General features: G+C 47.2%; 1 protein-coding gene across 10 annotated transcripts in view; it reads left to right on the top strand.

The window, feature by feature from the left end:
• CUX1 (cut like homeobox 1) overlaps positions 1 to 16765 on the top strand; it is a gene marked incomplete at both ends in the record, with an annotated part of 307656 nt that overhangs the window by 240170 nt on the left and 50721 nt on the right. For 4 of the 10 annotated variants that reach the window (XM_080941104.1, XM_080941105.1, XM_080941101.1 and 1 more), the window contains 7 exons: positions 485 to 581; positions 1571 to 2242; positions 3324 to 3389; positions 4918 to 5019; positions 6113 to 6948; positions 8953 to 9118; positions 9745 to 9801. In XM_080941104.1, coding sequence (XP_080797230.1) covers positions 485 to 581; positions 1571 to 2242; positions 3324 to 3389; positions 4918 to 5019; positions 6113 to 6948; positions 8953 to 9118; positions 9745 to 9801 — 1996 coding nt within the window. The remainder of the gene's footprint in view (positions 1 to 484; positions 582 to 1570; positions 2243 to 3323; positions 3390 to 4917; positions 5020 to 6112; positions 6949 to 8952; positions 9119 to 9744; positions 9802 to 16765) is intronic. The other 6 variants (XM_080941107.1, XM_080941108.1, XM_080941110.1 and 3 more) reach the window with 4 other exon arrangements.

Raw genomic sequence — 16765 nt, forward strand, 5'->3', positions numbered from 1 at the left:
ATTGTCGTGCCCAAAGTTAGGAGTTCAGGTCCCCAGAACTTTCCATGTAAGTGCTAGGAGGGTGTGACAGACCACCTGTAATCCCAGCCTTGGAAAGAAGAGACAGGGCAAGCTGTCTCGTGATAGCAAGCTGCTAGTGAGACTAGCCGTGTCAGCCAGTGCCAAGTATGATCGAGAGACCCTGCCGCAGTGAAGAAGTTGAGAGGATGATGGCTAAGATCAACCCTAGGGCCTCGACATGCGTGTGTATACATATAGACACCACACATGCATGTGTGTATACATATAGACACACACATGAAAATGGAGAAAGAATATCTGTAAGTCTGAAATCATCTCAGCTAAGTTCTTTTTGTAAAGAACTTGAGGTTTTTCCCTTGAGGAAGTCAAGTCAGTGATACATGTTGCAGAGTCATGAGAGCTGAGCTGGGGAGTGGATGGATTCAAGGTAGCCCCATGGTGATCCCTGCTCTGCCCTGTGCAGGACTCTGCCAAGCCCCTGGAGGTTTTACTCCTGGAGAAGAACCGCTCGCTGCAGTCTGAGAACGCCACGCTTCGCATCTCCAACAGTGACTTGAGTGGTAGGTGGATGGGCAGCACACACGTTATGCTTGGTTTGCTTCCAGGGGTCGAGGACAAGGAGGGTGAACCTTGCGCCTGGGTTTGTGTGTGCATGATGGGAGCGCCGCTGGGTGACTAAAACTTGTTGAACTAACCCTGAGTGTTTGGTGTCCCCTCCCTCACTGCTCTGCCCCACCCTGTCCTGCAGCGATATGTGTGTGCTCGCGCCACAGCAAATCAACAGAGATTGGCTAGGGATTTTATTGAAAAGTCCCAAAAGGGACATCAGAGGAGGTTGGCTTTCTGATCTTTTCCTAGTTGTGCTGTGAACAGGCAAGGGGTAAAAGCAAGCATGGCCTCCCTCTGGGGTATGCTTTGAGAGGTCGCCGGCCATCCAGTGGTACTTTTCTTTCTCCATAAGGTTTTCTTTGTCCCTCCCCCGTCCTTAGCCTCTCATTTGTTCATTCTAAAATGGTGGCGTCACTGACTGCTTTTGGATTTAGTAGCTGGTCAAAGTGTATAACTGTTATCTGGACTCCAGTGACACTGCAGTTCTTAAAATGTGCGCGCCTTCGATCGAGGGGATTCAATGGGTACATCTGCCTTGGAGTATGTGGTGTGAGCGACCCCATGGGTCCCAAAGTGTCAGTGTTTGCTGGTCAGGCAGGGTCCTTGGAGGTAACTGCGATGCTAGAAGCCCCAAGATCTGTCAGCTCTTTCCCATGTGTGTTACCAGACCTTTGTCAAGGGAATTCTCCCGGCTGCAACGTACAAGAAAGGTGCAAACACGAATGCATGTGGCTTGTTTTGGGGGGCCTTGTTTGGCTGATTCACAAATTCAATTGAAAAACAAACCAACACACCACTTTGGCCCTTGATTTAAAAAAAAAAAAAAAAAATTGAAAAGAAAAATCTGCACTTTTTTTGTGGGGCACACTTTGCATTCTGGTCTTGGTTTTTTTTCCCTTTTGAATCCCCCATAATGCATTCTGTTTGCCCTTCCTTGTAGGGTCAGCCAGGAGAAAAGGGAGAGACCAGCCTGAGAGTCGGCGCCCGGGACCCTTGCCGGCCTCCCCTCCTCCTCAGTTGCCCCGCAACACAGGGGAACAGGTTTCCAATACTAACGGTACACACCACTTCTCACCAGCGGGGTTAAGTCAAGACTTTTTCAGCTCAAACCTGGCCAGCCCCAGCCTACCCCTGGCTTCTACAGGAAAGTTTGCACTAAACTCTCTTCTCCAGCGACAGCTAATGCAGTCCTTCTACTCCAAGGCCATGCAGGAAGCCGGAAGCACAAGCACGATTTTTTCAACAGGTCCTTACAGCACAAACTCCATATCTTCCCCAAGTCCATTACAACAAAGCCCAGATGTAAATGGCATGGCCCCATCTCCCAGCCAGTCAGAAAGTGCTGGGAGCGTCTCAGAGGGTGAGGAAATTGATACAGCAGAAATCGCCCGGCAGGTCAAAGAGCAACTGATCAAGCACAACATTGGACAGCGCATTTTTGGACATTACGTGTTGGGACTATCTCAAGGGTCTGTGAGTGAGATTCTGGCCCGGCCAAAGCCCTGGAATAAGCTGACTGTCCGTGGCAAGGAGCCATTCCACAAAATGAAGCAGTTCTTGTCTGATGAGCAGAACATCCTGGCACTTCGGAGCATCCAAGGCAGACAGAGAGGTGAGACATGTCCATGTGTGCCTGATGCAGTACTGTGTGCATGTGTATGTGTGTGTGTATCTCTGTGTGTGGTGAAACATTTGTACATCACATCAGGTAAAGTGTTTTCAGTACTACCCTATCCAGAGTTCAAGGGTCAGCCAGCAGGAGCTAGAAACCATTAGCTTTGGGAACTCTGACCTTGGAAAGTGTGGTCAGCACCTTGTGCTCAGTAAACTCAATATTTCAGAGCTCTGCCTTTAATTAGAGGAAGTTAGGTCATGCATGTCGTCTGACAGGTTTAGCATCCTTGGGTCCACTTGGCATCAGGTGCTGGCTTCCTTCCAAGAGCAGCTCCTTGGGTGCCATCCAACTCTGTCCCAACAGCACAAACAGCTGTAATGCTCACGAGGCGCTGGCTCTGCGGAGAGCTGCCCTCTACCTCCTTCCCCTTAGAAGAACAGATCTTGCATCATTTATATCCAATTAGTGATTTTTTTTTATTTTTATAGCACCACAAACAAAACATGCCTGCCTTCAATAAATCACATGAAAGTTTCGTTTACTCCCCCTTCCCACCACACCCTGAATAAATGATAGAAAGACTGATACTCCCACAGTGTAAATAATTTCTTCCTCCTTAAGAACCAGGGGTCCCTGGGCTGAGTGAACAGTGACACAAGGGACATTGTTTTCAGCCACAACTGAAGCACCCTGAAATTCAGACTAAAACTCAGGAGATGAAATCAGACAGCATGAGTATCCACTAAGAGTGCGGCACATTCTTCGGTGATGCTAACCGAAACCCGGTGTCTTTGGATGATTAGTGTGAGCTCTATCCTTGACTGTCAGGCAAGCGCTCTCCCTCCTGTTGCCCTTCCTGGTGGTGAGCCCTGTTGACCTTCAACAAGTCAGTGGGCTCTCCTCCTACAGTAGACCCAGTGCCTGTAAGGAGGTCCTAGGAGCTCCCATGTTACACAGGAAGCCTTGAGCCCTTTCTTTAGAGGCAGGCGGCTCCTCAGCTCTCATGTCACACAGCCCATGTTGTCGACGCCACCATCCCCCTGATTGTTTTGTTCTTACCGCACTTGTTTTTCAACAGAGAATCCAGGCCAGAGCCTGAACAGACTCTTTCAGGAAGTACCGAAACGAAGAAATGGGTCTGAAGGTATGTCTCAGGCAGGTGTTTTTCTTTGCAGTCAGTAACCTAGGAAGCAGCATGTCCTTAGCTGTGTATTTGGGTAAAAACTGTGCATTGTAATTCTGGCCTGGAACCTGGTGTGAAAAACAGCTAGTAAGTATAAAACAAAGCACGGGTTCAAAGGCGCCCAGCCTTTCCTCTGTTGAGCTTCCAAAGCTAGGCAAGCTGTAGCCAAGGTTAGTCCCTGAAGCATCAATCCTAGGTTGGATTCCAAGGACACCATGCCTGTTTTCTCAGAAGCATGAGAACAGTGACAGAACAGTTGTACTATGAGAAAAATCAAGTGATTGTGTCAAGCCAAATATTGCTGCTTCCTCAAATTTTTAACTCTGAAATATCTCAAAATTCCCATAATGTTGACAGATTCCAAACAAGGCTGGTTCTTCCACAGGCATTGGTGAGCCGACTTCACCAGGCTCTTTTAAGTAGCTCCTCCCCAAGGTATCCTTATTATTAAATGTCTACTGAGAAAGGGAGAGAACAATTACCATGTCTGGATGACCTCTACAAAGATCCGGGCCCAACCCATGAGTCCTAGTACCTTAAGGGCATCTGAAGGTATACCTACTATGCAGATTATCACCATGTGACCACAAGAATGCATTTGTGTCCTTAGGGACCTCTACAGGTTTTGTTTGTTTGTTTGTTTTTGTTTTTTTTTTTTTCCTTGTTGGTAAACTTAAAAAAAAATGTAGTCATTAAATCCAGAAAGATTGGTATTTACCTTCCTCCCTTTTCACCTGGCACATCCCAGTGAGTGATCCAGGATTGGTCTCAATTGGGGCTAGAGATGTAGCTCAGTCTCAGGGATAGATAGATCATTTATCTAAATGGTTCTAGTGAAGGACCAGGGACATTGTTCAGTGGGTAAAGCATCTGCCTAGAATCCCCCATGAGAGGCTGGGGCCTGGCTCAGAGGTAGAGCCCCTGCATAAAATCCACCAGTGAGGGGCTAGGGGCGTGGCTTAGCAATAGAGTAATTGCCTGGCATGCCTAAGGCCCTACATTCAATCCCCCAATAACACACACAAACACACAGGGGAGTCAGGCTCAACCTTTCACCTTTTGCCACCTTCCCATGTTTATTTTTAGGAAAAATAAACATACAGCACCTGAATGTGGTCCCAAGACAAAGCTTTTGAACGACTCATGAAAAAGCACTGCCTTTCAGTCTCCTTTCTTTTGCTATACTCTTCTAAATGACTGGTTGCCTCTCTGTGCTAACCTAATGGGCATATTCTAGCTCAGATGATAAGCTATTCTGCCAACATAGTGACCATGACTTTGAGACAGATTCAACCAGAAACCTGCCAGGCATGTCCCATATCCATGCTGTGAGATCACATTTACAGCAATTAGGGACGAGTGGGAGACTGTGCCCACCTCAGTCAGTCACCAGCTCAACTGGGGGACCTGTGTCAGAATGTCTTAGTGTGGTGCTGGTTTTCAACACGAGATCTGGCTCTGATGTCATCACTGTGACTTCTCCCTGCAGGTAACATCACCACCCGGATCCGAGCATCTGAGACTGGTTCTGATGAAGCCATCAAGTCCATCCTGGAACAAGCCAAGAGGGAACTCCAAGTGCAGAAAACCGGTAGGGTTTCTACTTCCTCAAGAACTGCCTTCAGACCTAATTATGAAAGTGATCGTGAGTGTCTGGTCAGCAGAGTTACATCCTTTTTCTCTTCTTTCTAAAGCAGCACTAAGTATAATTTCATACATTAGGAGTATACAGAGGGAACCACTAATCTAGACTTGTGTTTCCTCTTCCGTGGGGACAGGGCAGTTATTTTAGTTTTTGTACTTGAGATAAGGTCTTACTATCTAGCTTGAATTCATGATCCTCTTGCCTCTGCCTCCTGAGCACTAGAAGAGACTGTCTTTGATCCCTCAGAGACTCTGACTTTTGGTAGTCATTAACAGAAATTATGCTTTCCAGTTTTGGAAAAACCAAGAGAAGGATGGGTATGTGGCTCATGAAAGCTAGTGTTTAGCTTAAAATTCTTCAGGAAAGAAGGCCAGAGTGGATCTAGGGAGATGGGTCGGTGGATAAAATGCTTTGAAAACCTACCGGTGTTTGGATCGCCAGAAACATTAACAACAATATATCAGAAATATTTGTAACTCTGACCTTTAGGAATATGAACGGGAACAGGAAGATCTCCAGAATCTCATAGTCCAAACAGCCTAGTTAATTCGACAACAAAGAGACTATCCTAAACAACTTAGAAAGACAAGGACCAACACCCAAGGTTGTCCTCTAGCCTCCACAGGAGCTCTGTAGCATATGTAACGTTCACACACACACAGAGAGAGAGGCACAGAAAGATAGCTCAGCAAGCAAAGGTCCTTGCCACCTGGATTGACAGCCTGAGTTTGATTCTTGGCGCCCATGTGATAGAAGAGAAGTGACTCGGGCAATTCCTCTGCTGAATTCTACCGTCCAGCACAGCACACATGAGCTCACATGCATAAATAAGGAAAAACAAAATAAAAATGAAGTCCAGGGTAGGAGTAAGGTGTGTCCCCATTGATCACCCTCCGTGGTCAGAGAGTCAGCTGCTGTGTGACAGAGGCCATTGAACAGCAGTGTCAGTCCTTTGTGCTCCCTGCTCTAACAAGGTGGCATGAAGCGCACAGCTACCAGGGGCTGCCTACCATAACTTTACCCTGTGCTTGTTCCTCAGCTGAGCCAGTCCAGACATCTTCCACATCCAGCAGTGGGAACTCTGACGATGCCATCCGCTCCATCCTACAGCAGGCCCGTCGGGAAATGGAGGCCCAGCAGGCTGCCCTTGACCCTGCCTTAAAGCCAGCACCACTGTCCCAGCCTGACCTCGCCATCCTCACCCCCAAGATCCTGTCTGCCTCACCCATGTCTACTGTGTCCACTTATCCCCCTCTTGCCATCTCCCTAAAGAAAACCCCTGCAGCCCCTGAGGCCAGTACCTCAGCCTTGCCCAGTGCCCCAGCCCTCAAAAAAGAGGCTCAAGATACGCCCACAGTAGACCCACCAGGATCAGTTGATGCTGCCCAGGGGGTACTAAGGCCCGTGAAGAGTGAGCTAGTCCGTGGTAGCACCTGGAAGGATCCCTGGTGGAGCCCTATACAGCCTGAAAGAAGAAGTCTCACTTCTTCTGAAGAGACCAAGGCCGATGAAACAACTACAAGTGGGAAAGAAAAAGCAGGAAGCAGCCAACCTCGGGCTGAGCGCAGCCAGCTTCAGGGACCCTCGGCATCAGCAGAGTACTGGAAAGAGTGGCCCAGTGCTGAGTCCCCATACTCCCAGAGCTCAGAGCTGAGCCTCACTGGAGCCAGCCGCAGTGAAACACCGCAGAATAGCCCTCTGCCCTCTTCCCCAATTGTGCCCATGGCAAAGCCAGCCAAGCCTTCAGTGCCCCCACTGACCCCTGAGCAGTATGAGGTCTACATGTATCAGGAAGTGGACACCATCGAGCTCACTCGGCAGGTCAAAGAGAAGCTGGCCAAGAACGGCATTTGCCAGAGGATCTTCGGGGAGAAGGTAAGGGACTTCACCGTCAGGGGCAGGCATGCCTTCCCGTCTCTTCTTGGGCCTGGGGACAAAGTGTCCACCCTGTACAATACAACCATCATAGGAATATTAAAGTCACTAACTCCCAGAATTCTAGAGGCCATTGGCAAGTGTCCCAGCCCCCTAGCTCTGTCCAGTGAGTCCCATTGTGGCCCAGTTTTAGGGCTTGTCCACCACTTTGTGCTATCTTGTGTGTCTCAACTGCCCTGAGTGGTAGCTGGTAAAACGGACAGATAGCACGAGGAAGCATCAAGCTGGCAGGGCACATGCAACAGAGAGGCACCTCTGCAGGCCAGTTTGGCCTGCCTGCCTTCTGAGAACCAAAGTATACATGGGAGTGAAATGCTGCACAGAACAGGACTTCTCTATGGTGATTCTGTTTGATTTTTCTTTTTGTGTTGTTTATTTTACTTCATGGTTGTTTTTGGAGGAGTTTGTTTTGTTTGTTTATGTTCTTACTTTTTGAGTCAGGGTCTCCTTATGTAGTCCTGCCTACCTGAAACTCCCTGTATAGCCTAGTCTGGCTTCACACTAGCAGGAATCCTGCTGTGCCTCCCACGTGCTATGGTCACAGGCATGTGCTACTGTTCAGCTCCTTGTTTTCCCTTTCTTAACACCTCAAGACCCCCACAGACCCGCTCATAGCTTCACATCATCTCTCTCTGGCTCATTTATAGATGAGCTTATAGACCTATCTGGTGACAGATTCAGGATAATAGGATTTACCATGCCTGTAAAATCTAAAATAAACACAATAACCTATATCATTAGAGATTAAGCCATGAAGTGCTGAATATAAAGAGGAGCGCTCCTTCCTGAGATGACACAGGAAGTGGATCAGCAGTAGCTGTCACCTATCCCTCCCCACCCAGTCCCTCTCTGTCTCATCTGCATTAGCCTTGAACTCAATGGTCTGTTTATGACCTCTTTGCCCCATTTTTTTCTAGAAGTGATGGGGGTGGATAGACATGAGGATGTGAATTGAAAGTCCCTGGAGAATTTTGAGTTCAGTGTTGTAAAAATAAAATTTGTGAACATTTAAATAGACATTTTGTGCTCCCACCTTAAATTTGGCAGACTTAATAACGTTGAATTTGTTTGGCCCATGAGTGCTGCTTATTCTGGAACTGGAAGGCTTTGCAGAGTGATAGGATGAGGCCCCTAAATATCTCTGGGCTACATGTGCGCCCTGGGGGGTGTTTGTGCCCATACATATGTATGGCCATATGTGAGAGGCAGCAGCCTGAGTGTAGGGACGCAAGTGGTCGGTCGTCTGTAGCTCAGTGTCGCTCCCACACTGACTCCCTATCCTCACCAGCTTTCCTCTCCTCAACCTGTAAGCAGGCCACAGACAGAGAGGGACCCTTTGTAAATGTCCTTTTAGCCCTGTGTCAACACAGGAGCCTTCTTTCTATGCCTTTCCAGTATCCCAATTCCTGTAGGCTCTGATTCCAGTACCTCAGCCTCTCCTGAGAGCCCCAGGCAAAGAGCAGGATGCACTGCAATGTTTGTTCTCAGTTTTCAAGATGACAACCTTGCAGCTTTGCAGGGTCCAGACCCTGGAGAAAGCCAATGCCTTCATACCCCTTTCCAATAAGAGCTATGATGATACTTTCTCTCTTTTGTTTTGAGTCATACTGAGAATGAAACCCAGGTCCTTGCATAGGTTAGGCACATCCCAAACCCCTCACTGGTGGATTCTAGGCAGGTGCTAAGCCACATTTCCAGTAGAAGTTGTGATTATAATAATTTCTATAATAATAGAGCCATGTCCCAGGACTTTATCCTATCAGAAATCTGCAAAAGCTTATCTCTGCAAATTGTCTAGGCTATGGTTTTGTGCTCAGAAGAAAAGAATCCTCCCATGTGCTTCATCTCCATAACCCACAGGGTCACCCGTACATCTCTGGTCACCTTGCAGTATCATGCTGATTTCTGAAGCTGACAGCTGCTTTTCTTCCTTTGCTTCTCCAGGTACTGGGCCTGTCCCAGGGCAGCGTCAGTGACATGCTCTCAAGGCCAAAACCATGGAGCAAACTGACCCAGAAAGGCCGAGAACCCTTCATCCGGATGCAGCTCTGGCTGAATGGAGAGCTAGGCCAAGGTGTTCTGCCTGTGCAAGGGCAACAACAAGGGCCAGGTAAGTCTAGTTGGCCACCCTCTACAAGGGCCTGGAGGGACAGCCTCCATCCATGAGCTTTGTTCTGGTTTTGGTAGGGGCAGTGGATTATTGTTATTGTTGTTGTTAGTTTTTACTGGGGCAAGGGAGAGTAGTGAGATGAAGTTTTTTTATATGTCTGAGACTAACCTCAAACTCACTATGTAGCCAAAGCTGACCTTGGGCCTGCAATCCTCCTGCTTTAGTCTCCCAAGTAATGGAAAGACAGGCATGTACCCCTATACCTGGCTCCTTAGGAATAAAGAGGCTAAGCCTGGCTATGTTTATAAGCAGCAGAAAATGAGTTACCAATTAAGAAAATGCTGTTTATATATAAATATAGATAAAGGTCAAGTACCACTGGGGAACTGAGAAGAAAATCCAGCCAGAGTGACTTCAGAAGGAAAAGTGTCACAGGCAGAGGCTTCTGCTACCCTGAAGCCAGGGCTCTGACACTTTATAGACTTGTGCAAACCTCATTCCAACTCAGCATCCTGCCCCTCAGCTTGAGCAAAGGAAGCCCCTACATCTGGACTCCCGCTTACTCTTGTGCAGTTGGGTAGCTCCAAGCCCTGTTTCCTGAGTAACAGTGTCATTTTCTTCCACAGTCCTCCACTCAGTGACGTCTCTGCAAGATCCCCTCCAGCAGGGCTGTGTGAGCTCAGGTAACTAGCCAGTTGTATTTATTGCTAGCTCAACTGCTCTGGAAATCTGGGGTCTGGAGTAAGTGTGCATTCCTAACCATGGCAGACAGTAGCTCTCCCACTTTGCTATGCTGCCCTCTGAGACTGTTGTGTAAGCAGAATCAGACAAGAAATGGATTTTGAGGATTGGCTTCTTCTACTAGGTAGAGTATCCTTGAGATCCACTGACCTTGTATGTAGCAATAGTCATTGCTTTTCCTGCCCAGATAGTATTCCTATGGTGTGGTTATACCAAAGTTTGTATTGCACCGAGGCTATCCCTAGGTTGTGGCCATTACATATAGAGTTAGCATGGCAGTAAAAAGAGAGAATGTTGTCCTGCTTGCAAATTATGGACTTCCTTTCTGATGGCAGTCCAAAGGTTGGCAGCTAGGAGTGATGCTGATAAAATTCATGCCTTTACTGGATCCCTTCATTGTAAGTATAAAGCTCTGTGTTTGAGGTTGGGGTATATTGGGGCAGATTTCAGGGTCAGGGATCCCATTCTAGCAGCAGAGACAAGGCACCAACATCACTGTCCCAGGAGTTATGGTAAGGGATATCACTTTCATCTGGAAGACCTGGGCAACCTTTGAATAAGGGAACTGAGGAGACTGAAGCACCAGAATAGAGTTGCCAAGGCAGAGTAGTCCCCAGTAACAGCTAGGGTGGGATTCAGTGGGCACTTAGTAAGGGGTCAAGAGGAGTGTAGGTGCAGACCATCAAGCTTGGGCCGCTTCCTACTGATCCCAAAAACTGGAAATGTTTCAGAGGTATCAAACAGACCTTTTATCTATACCCCGAGGTCCCTGGCCATAATGCCCAGATGCTTGCCTGCCCTGACCACAGCCATTGCTTCCAGGCTCTCCCCACTGCCTTCCTGCACTGAGCTCAGTCAGCCCAGCTTTCTCTCCCAGCTCCCAGGAACAGCCGGCAGTGTAAGCCGTTCCTTTTTCTTTTCTCTACTTTTCTAAACATGTTGATTAGTCTCCGTATTCCATTGATTCATTGAAAACACAAACAAAGCTAAGTGAGGAGTGAGTGCAAAGCCTGTCAGCTTGCCAGAAGGCTGAGAAGGGGACACATGTGCTTGGAGGGAAACAGCTGGGCAGCTTTAACAGTAGCTGCTGCTTCAAGATCGCAAATGAAGATCTCTCCCTTCCCTCCCCAACTTTCCACCACCACACACACACACACACACACACACACACACACACACACACACAGAATTGGGGTACAACAGTGACCTCAAAGCTTTCCTCTGAGGTGTTTTGGGGGTTTTGGTGTTCTGGTTTAGTTTGGTCCATACTGGACAAATTTACTGAGGAAATTAGCAGGACTCTTTTTCTCCAGCTCACACACAGGATTTAAGAAGGAATGTGGCTAAGTTGGTTATAATGCACTTCTGTGGGGGTGTTTATATGGTAAGCTGCTCTGGCCTCCTATTCCACTGAGAAATCAGCTCTCCCTGTACTGTCCATCCCAGGCTGGACCACACTTGTCATGGTGGAGCTGATGCTTTCTTAATGAAAGCCTTTACTCCTAACATAACACCATAACATCATGTCAGGTAGAATCCTGACTAAAATTTTTCCATATATCTCAAAGGGTTTGTTTTGTTTTTAACTTGTTTGTGTGTGTGTGTGTGTGTGTGTGTGTGTGTGTGACAGAATATGTGTCAAAATCAGACAACAACTTGTGGAAATTGTTTCTTTTCACACCGTGGATCCCAGGGATTAAACTCAAGTGTAATAGCAAGCATCTTACCAACTGAGCCATCTTATCAACCCCTCCTTTTCTCCCTCCAAGACAGAGTCCATTTAACCCCAGCTAGTCTCAGACTCACTAGGTAGCCAAAGATGACCCTGAGTTTCTGCTCTTCCTGCCCCCACCTCTTAAGTACTGGGATGACAAGTGTGCACCACCACACCCAGTTTATGTAGTGCTAGGGATTGAACCCAGGGCTTTCAACATGCTAGACAAATACTCTGTTGACTGAGGCACATCCTAATCCCAAAACTGAAACTATCTTGTAACTGTAGTATTTGTAATCCTTGTGATGAATGACTCTAGAAAATTCTAGAATCTCTGTCAGCTTTCATCATTGTTTTCTCCAAAAGAACTCTGATTCAGAGAGTCCCATACAATTCTGATTACCTGTTTTGTCATAGCTACTATGGAACTGAGAAGTATACTCTGCCCCTCATGGATTCCTGACAGCTGTACCTAGAGGTATGCAGCATGGTCTGGTCAGCTCTGGACAGTGACGGGGCACACTTCCCTCCCTTGAATACAGAAATTTGAAAGGACCTCCCTTCTATCTACTTGGTCTTCTATCTACAAGGAAACCTTAAGTAAGTTTTCCTTGGTCACTGCAGGGGTTAGGGGCCTAAACAGGGGACTCTGTGTTTGGCAAACAGCAAAGTGCTGGCTAGGGTCCCTTCTCCTTGCCAAAGAATTCCTACCCAGGAGCTGGGGATGCAGCTTGGTTGGTAGAATTCCTGCCTAGCATGCATGTAGCCCATGGTCCATCCCCAGCACCACATAAAGCTCTCAGGAATTAGAGACAGGAGGATCAGGAGTTCTCATCCACTCTGGTCCTTAGTGACATATACATCAATCTCTCTGATAAGGAGGGGCTCGGGTTCTATATGTCTTAGTAGCTGTGGCCCTTTATATCATCTGCTTATCTGAATCTTGAGGCACAAAAAGTATTTAATGTCATTATGAACTACCAGTATCACTCCATGGTGACGTGTGTGTGTGTGTGTATGTGTGTGTGTGTGTGTGTGTGTGTGTGTGTGTGTGTGTGTGTACTAAGATTAACCTTGGATGTCATTCTTCTGTAGTTGTCGACCTTATTTTTCAGACAGGGTGTTTCAGCCAACTCTGAGGCTCACCAACTGGGCTAGTCTAGCTGGCCAGAAAGTTCCATCTTCCCAATGCTGGGGCTACAACATGCACCATGGCACCCAGCTTTTTTAATGTGGATTCCCAGAGTTAAGGAAGCACACACACTAGGTAGGATCTGCTAACCTTATGTAATATTTCCTTTTTACTTCTGAAAACTAACTTCTCCTATACAGTTACTTGAGCTGGTTCATCTTTCAGCCACTAGAGAAGGAGAGAGGTTGAGTGGCATCTGAGGGATGGAAGTTCCTCATGATCACATTCATCACAGGAACTGTGGCGTCCTGGAGGGCTCCTGCGAGAGCTGTCTGTACCCCTCAGCTTGGGAACTTGCTGCTACAGGAGCCTTTCATGACTGAAACTAACAAGGTGTTCTGCCTGTGCCTTCCATGCTAGCTTCTGGCAGATCTTGTCAGTGTACCAGCGAAATAGTGGCTCCTTTTCCATAGATTAGGCACAAAGCACTCAGCTTTTTCCCAGCACACCAGGTGGTCAGGAAGAGTGGCTTCCAAATCATGCCCACCCATGAAGAATCATGCAGCTCCGAGGCGCCATTGTCCATCCTTAGAGTGTCAGCTGTCCCTTAGAGGAGACAGCTGCTTCAGGCTGGCTCTAGCATAGTCCAGCTTACCCCACCCTGCTGTGATGTGCACAGCTATGTAGGTGAGGCCCGTATGGCCCATATATCTTTATAGTGTGCATCGTGACACTTGATTGAGCCGCTGCAGTTTCTTGTCTCAGGCCCAACTGTAGGATTCTGATAGTCTGTCCTTGACTAAGCAGTCAGCTCTTGGCATTGACTAGCATGAAAGAGGTGACAGAGCGTTAGTGGCAGCCTCAGAAAATTTCATGGGACTAAATCGAGTAGGCAGGACCTTGTGGGTATGCTAGACTCAAGTTACATTTTTCCTTCTCTTTGCTTCAAGAATGTCATGAGAGCAACTAGTTCTATCCAGACAGGAGGAGTCTGGCTGCGTTCATGTAACTGAGACTTGTGTATAACCAATATAATACATAGCACATAGCCCCATTTAGCAGATCACAGGGAAAAGGAAAACTCGGCACCTTGGAGATAGTTCAGTCAGAAAAGAGCATTCCATACAAACATGAGGACCTTAGTCCAATCCCCAGAATCCATGTAAAAAGCCAGGTGTGGTGGTATATGTGTGTATATCCCAGTGCTGGAGAGGCAGAAACAACGGGGTCCCTAAGTTCTAGGTCAATGAAAGATTCTGTGTTTTTTTTATTTTAAGGTGAGAAGCAGTACCCATGGTTGTACTCTGGCTCTGCAAATACATGTGCAACCCCTATCGACATGTGCATACATGTGGCACAAAGAATGATACTCACACACAAAGAAAAGAACCTGAAAATCCATGAGTGAACTAAAAAGATTCCACACATGGCCACTGGCTCGCAGCCTGGAATGTCAGCCTGTGAACCATCAACTTGGTGGCCCATTCAGGTCTCTTCTTCTGGTGGGCAGCCTGACTTTGATCAATTTTATTTTAGTAAATGTAGCATATTATAGGGATTCTCCATTCCAAGGCCAGAGAGAGAATTTCTGGATTTGGGCTATTGTGTGGCATGTGTGGGCAAAGGTTTGCCAGAATGTCCCTGGAATTGCAACTGGGCCATGAAAGGTAATGAGACCTGGCAACAAAATGCTTCAGATGGAAACAAACCTGAGTACATGAGAAACAGCTAGTTCAGAAGCCTTCTTAGACCACAGGGGAAGGAAGACGAGGAAAGCATGCTGTTCTCTCTTCCTATAGGACACTGTTCATGGAGCATGAGTAACCAGAGGGCACAGCCAACCAGGTTCCTCACAGGCTCCTTATTCTTGTGTTGTATTAGGGGCTGAGCCACACTCTGCTTCTCACTGGGGGATTCTACCTCGTGCTCTACCACTGAGCCACGCCCATAGCACTTAAAGGAAAATCAGATTGGTTTCTAAACAGTGGCTTCCCTTGAGCTAGTGGAGAGCAACCAGAATGATGTGCTGAGTTTAGAACCGGTGCTGACTTATCCTGCCTCTGCCCCTTACTTTGGGTATAGGCAAAACAACTCAACCCTCCTGTCCTCCTTCAGGCCTACTCCTAGACTGAGGAAGTCTGAATGGTTTTAGTTATATATAATGCTTCTAGGACAGAGAAGCAAGTAACATTTAGATGTTAACTTTCTAGGAGAAGAGTGGAGCTCAGCAGGAGCATTCAAGAATCCATAGATCCCATCCCCAGCACAAGTAAATGAATGAATGCTTTTCTTTGGTCAGCACTGAGTGTTGAGAAAGGAGTCTAGAAACAATCTCGCCATCAAAGGGAAGCAGTGGCCCAGCCAGCCAGGCTCCTTTGCTTCTCAGGACTGGAACTGCCTGGCCTCGCTTTTACAGATGCCCATCTTGCCCAGACACAGCCTCAGCTACCTCCCTCTTTTGTACACCTACTTTGGAAAATAGAATTTACAGTATACTGGGCCTTTGGTACGAGAGAAGTAGGTCATAAGAGCATATGAGGACTTGGGTCTCTAATGTTCCAATCTAGGGATAAAATAAGAACCTGAATGCAGAAAACTCTCAGGTAATTTTAGAAGTAAAGTGGGACTAAAACGAAGCTCACACATTGTGTCTTCCTTGGGTCACATACTATTCTGATGTCCTTAGTAAGCAAGACTCTCCCTTGTGGGATTTCTGCTTAAGATGATTTCAGATTAGGACAAAAGGGATTTACCCACTACCCACCAGGTGGCAGAACTTTACAAGGTCCTGAGTCCAGTGGCCTTGCTACTACTTAGGTAGGTGTCTATAGGAGCCAGCCCCAAGGGAAGGAGGATCTAGTCTCCTGGACAAAGGGAAGGTTTACCACTGCAACTGCATAGAGAATCAAGCCTCAAAACATCTAGTCAGTAAAATGCTTATCTTATAAGTATGAAAACCTAAATTCCATCCCCAGAACCTATGGGAGGGCAGACAGGACAGGGACACTAGTATGTGATGTGGCAAGTGCTTGTAATGACAGCACTTAGGGAGGCAGAGACAAGGGCTCCCTAGTGGTCGTGAGGCCAGTAAGCCTACTTGGTAGACTCTAGGTTAATGAGAGACTCTGTCTCAACAAACAAGATTGGTGGCTCCTAAGAAATGACATCAGTGGTTAATTTCTGCCTTCCATATGTGCCTATGTGTACGTACACACACACACACACACACACACACACACACACACACACACACATAAATGTCAAGGAAGACTTCCAATTTGTGACTGTGCCCAAGACTGGAAAAGGAGAGGACAACATGGGGCTCAAGCTTAGAAAATTTGCAGTGTTTAGATGTACCTAGGCCAGGTGGTAAAGAGCTTTGTTTCTCTGAAACCCCTTCCAGTCTAAATCCTCTTGCTGAGAACAGTCCTGTTCTTAGGCTGCTGTGCCTTCATCCAAGTCAGACACCTAACTCCATCTGACTAACTCACAGAGTATGCTCAGATTCCCCAATGAGTGAGGAGGAAAATGTCCACTAGCCCTCCCCAGGACAGGTCAGATCAGGAGGCAACCCAGAGGTATCCATCACTGGCTTCATCTCTTGGATTGTTTGTTCGTCCCTGAGGAACAAGGATCCTAAATATAGCCCATGTCTGAACTGGCAGATGTGGGGTTCATCGTTTACATAAGGACCAAAATTAGCCTGTCATTTGGCACCTAAATAAAGCAGGCAGACTGCCTTCATACCAACTTCGCAATTAGGAGAGACTGAAACAGTAGCACATTTTATTGGATAAGAAGCTCCTGTGGTGTTCAGGGTAACAGATTTGAAATATAGAAGACTGAACAACAAAGACTGAGGTTCCCAGGGTGTCCCTTAGTCAGGCCGTCTCACTGTTTGTTTGTTTGTTTGGAGACAAAGCCTTATGTATCCCAAGCTGGCCTCCAACTCTCTGCCTAGCTGAGAATGGTTTTTACCTCCTGGTCCTCCTGCCTTATCTCCCATGCACTGCTGAGATTTCAGGTATGCACCACTTCACCTGATAGGATGTGGTGAGGA

Source organism: Micromys minutus, assembly GCF_963924665.1.
Source record: "Micromys minutus genome assembly, chromosome: 29".
Lineage (NCBI taxonomy): Eukaryota > Metazoa > Chordata > Mammalia > Rodentia > Muridae > Micromys > Micromys minutus.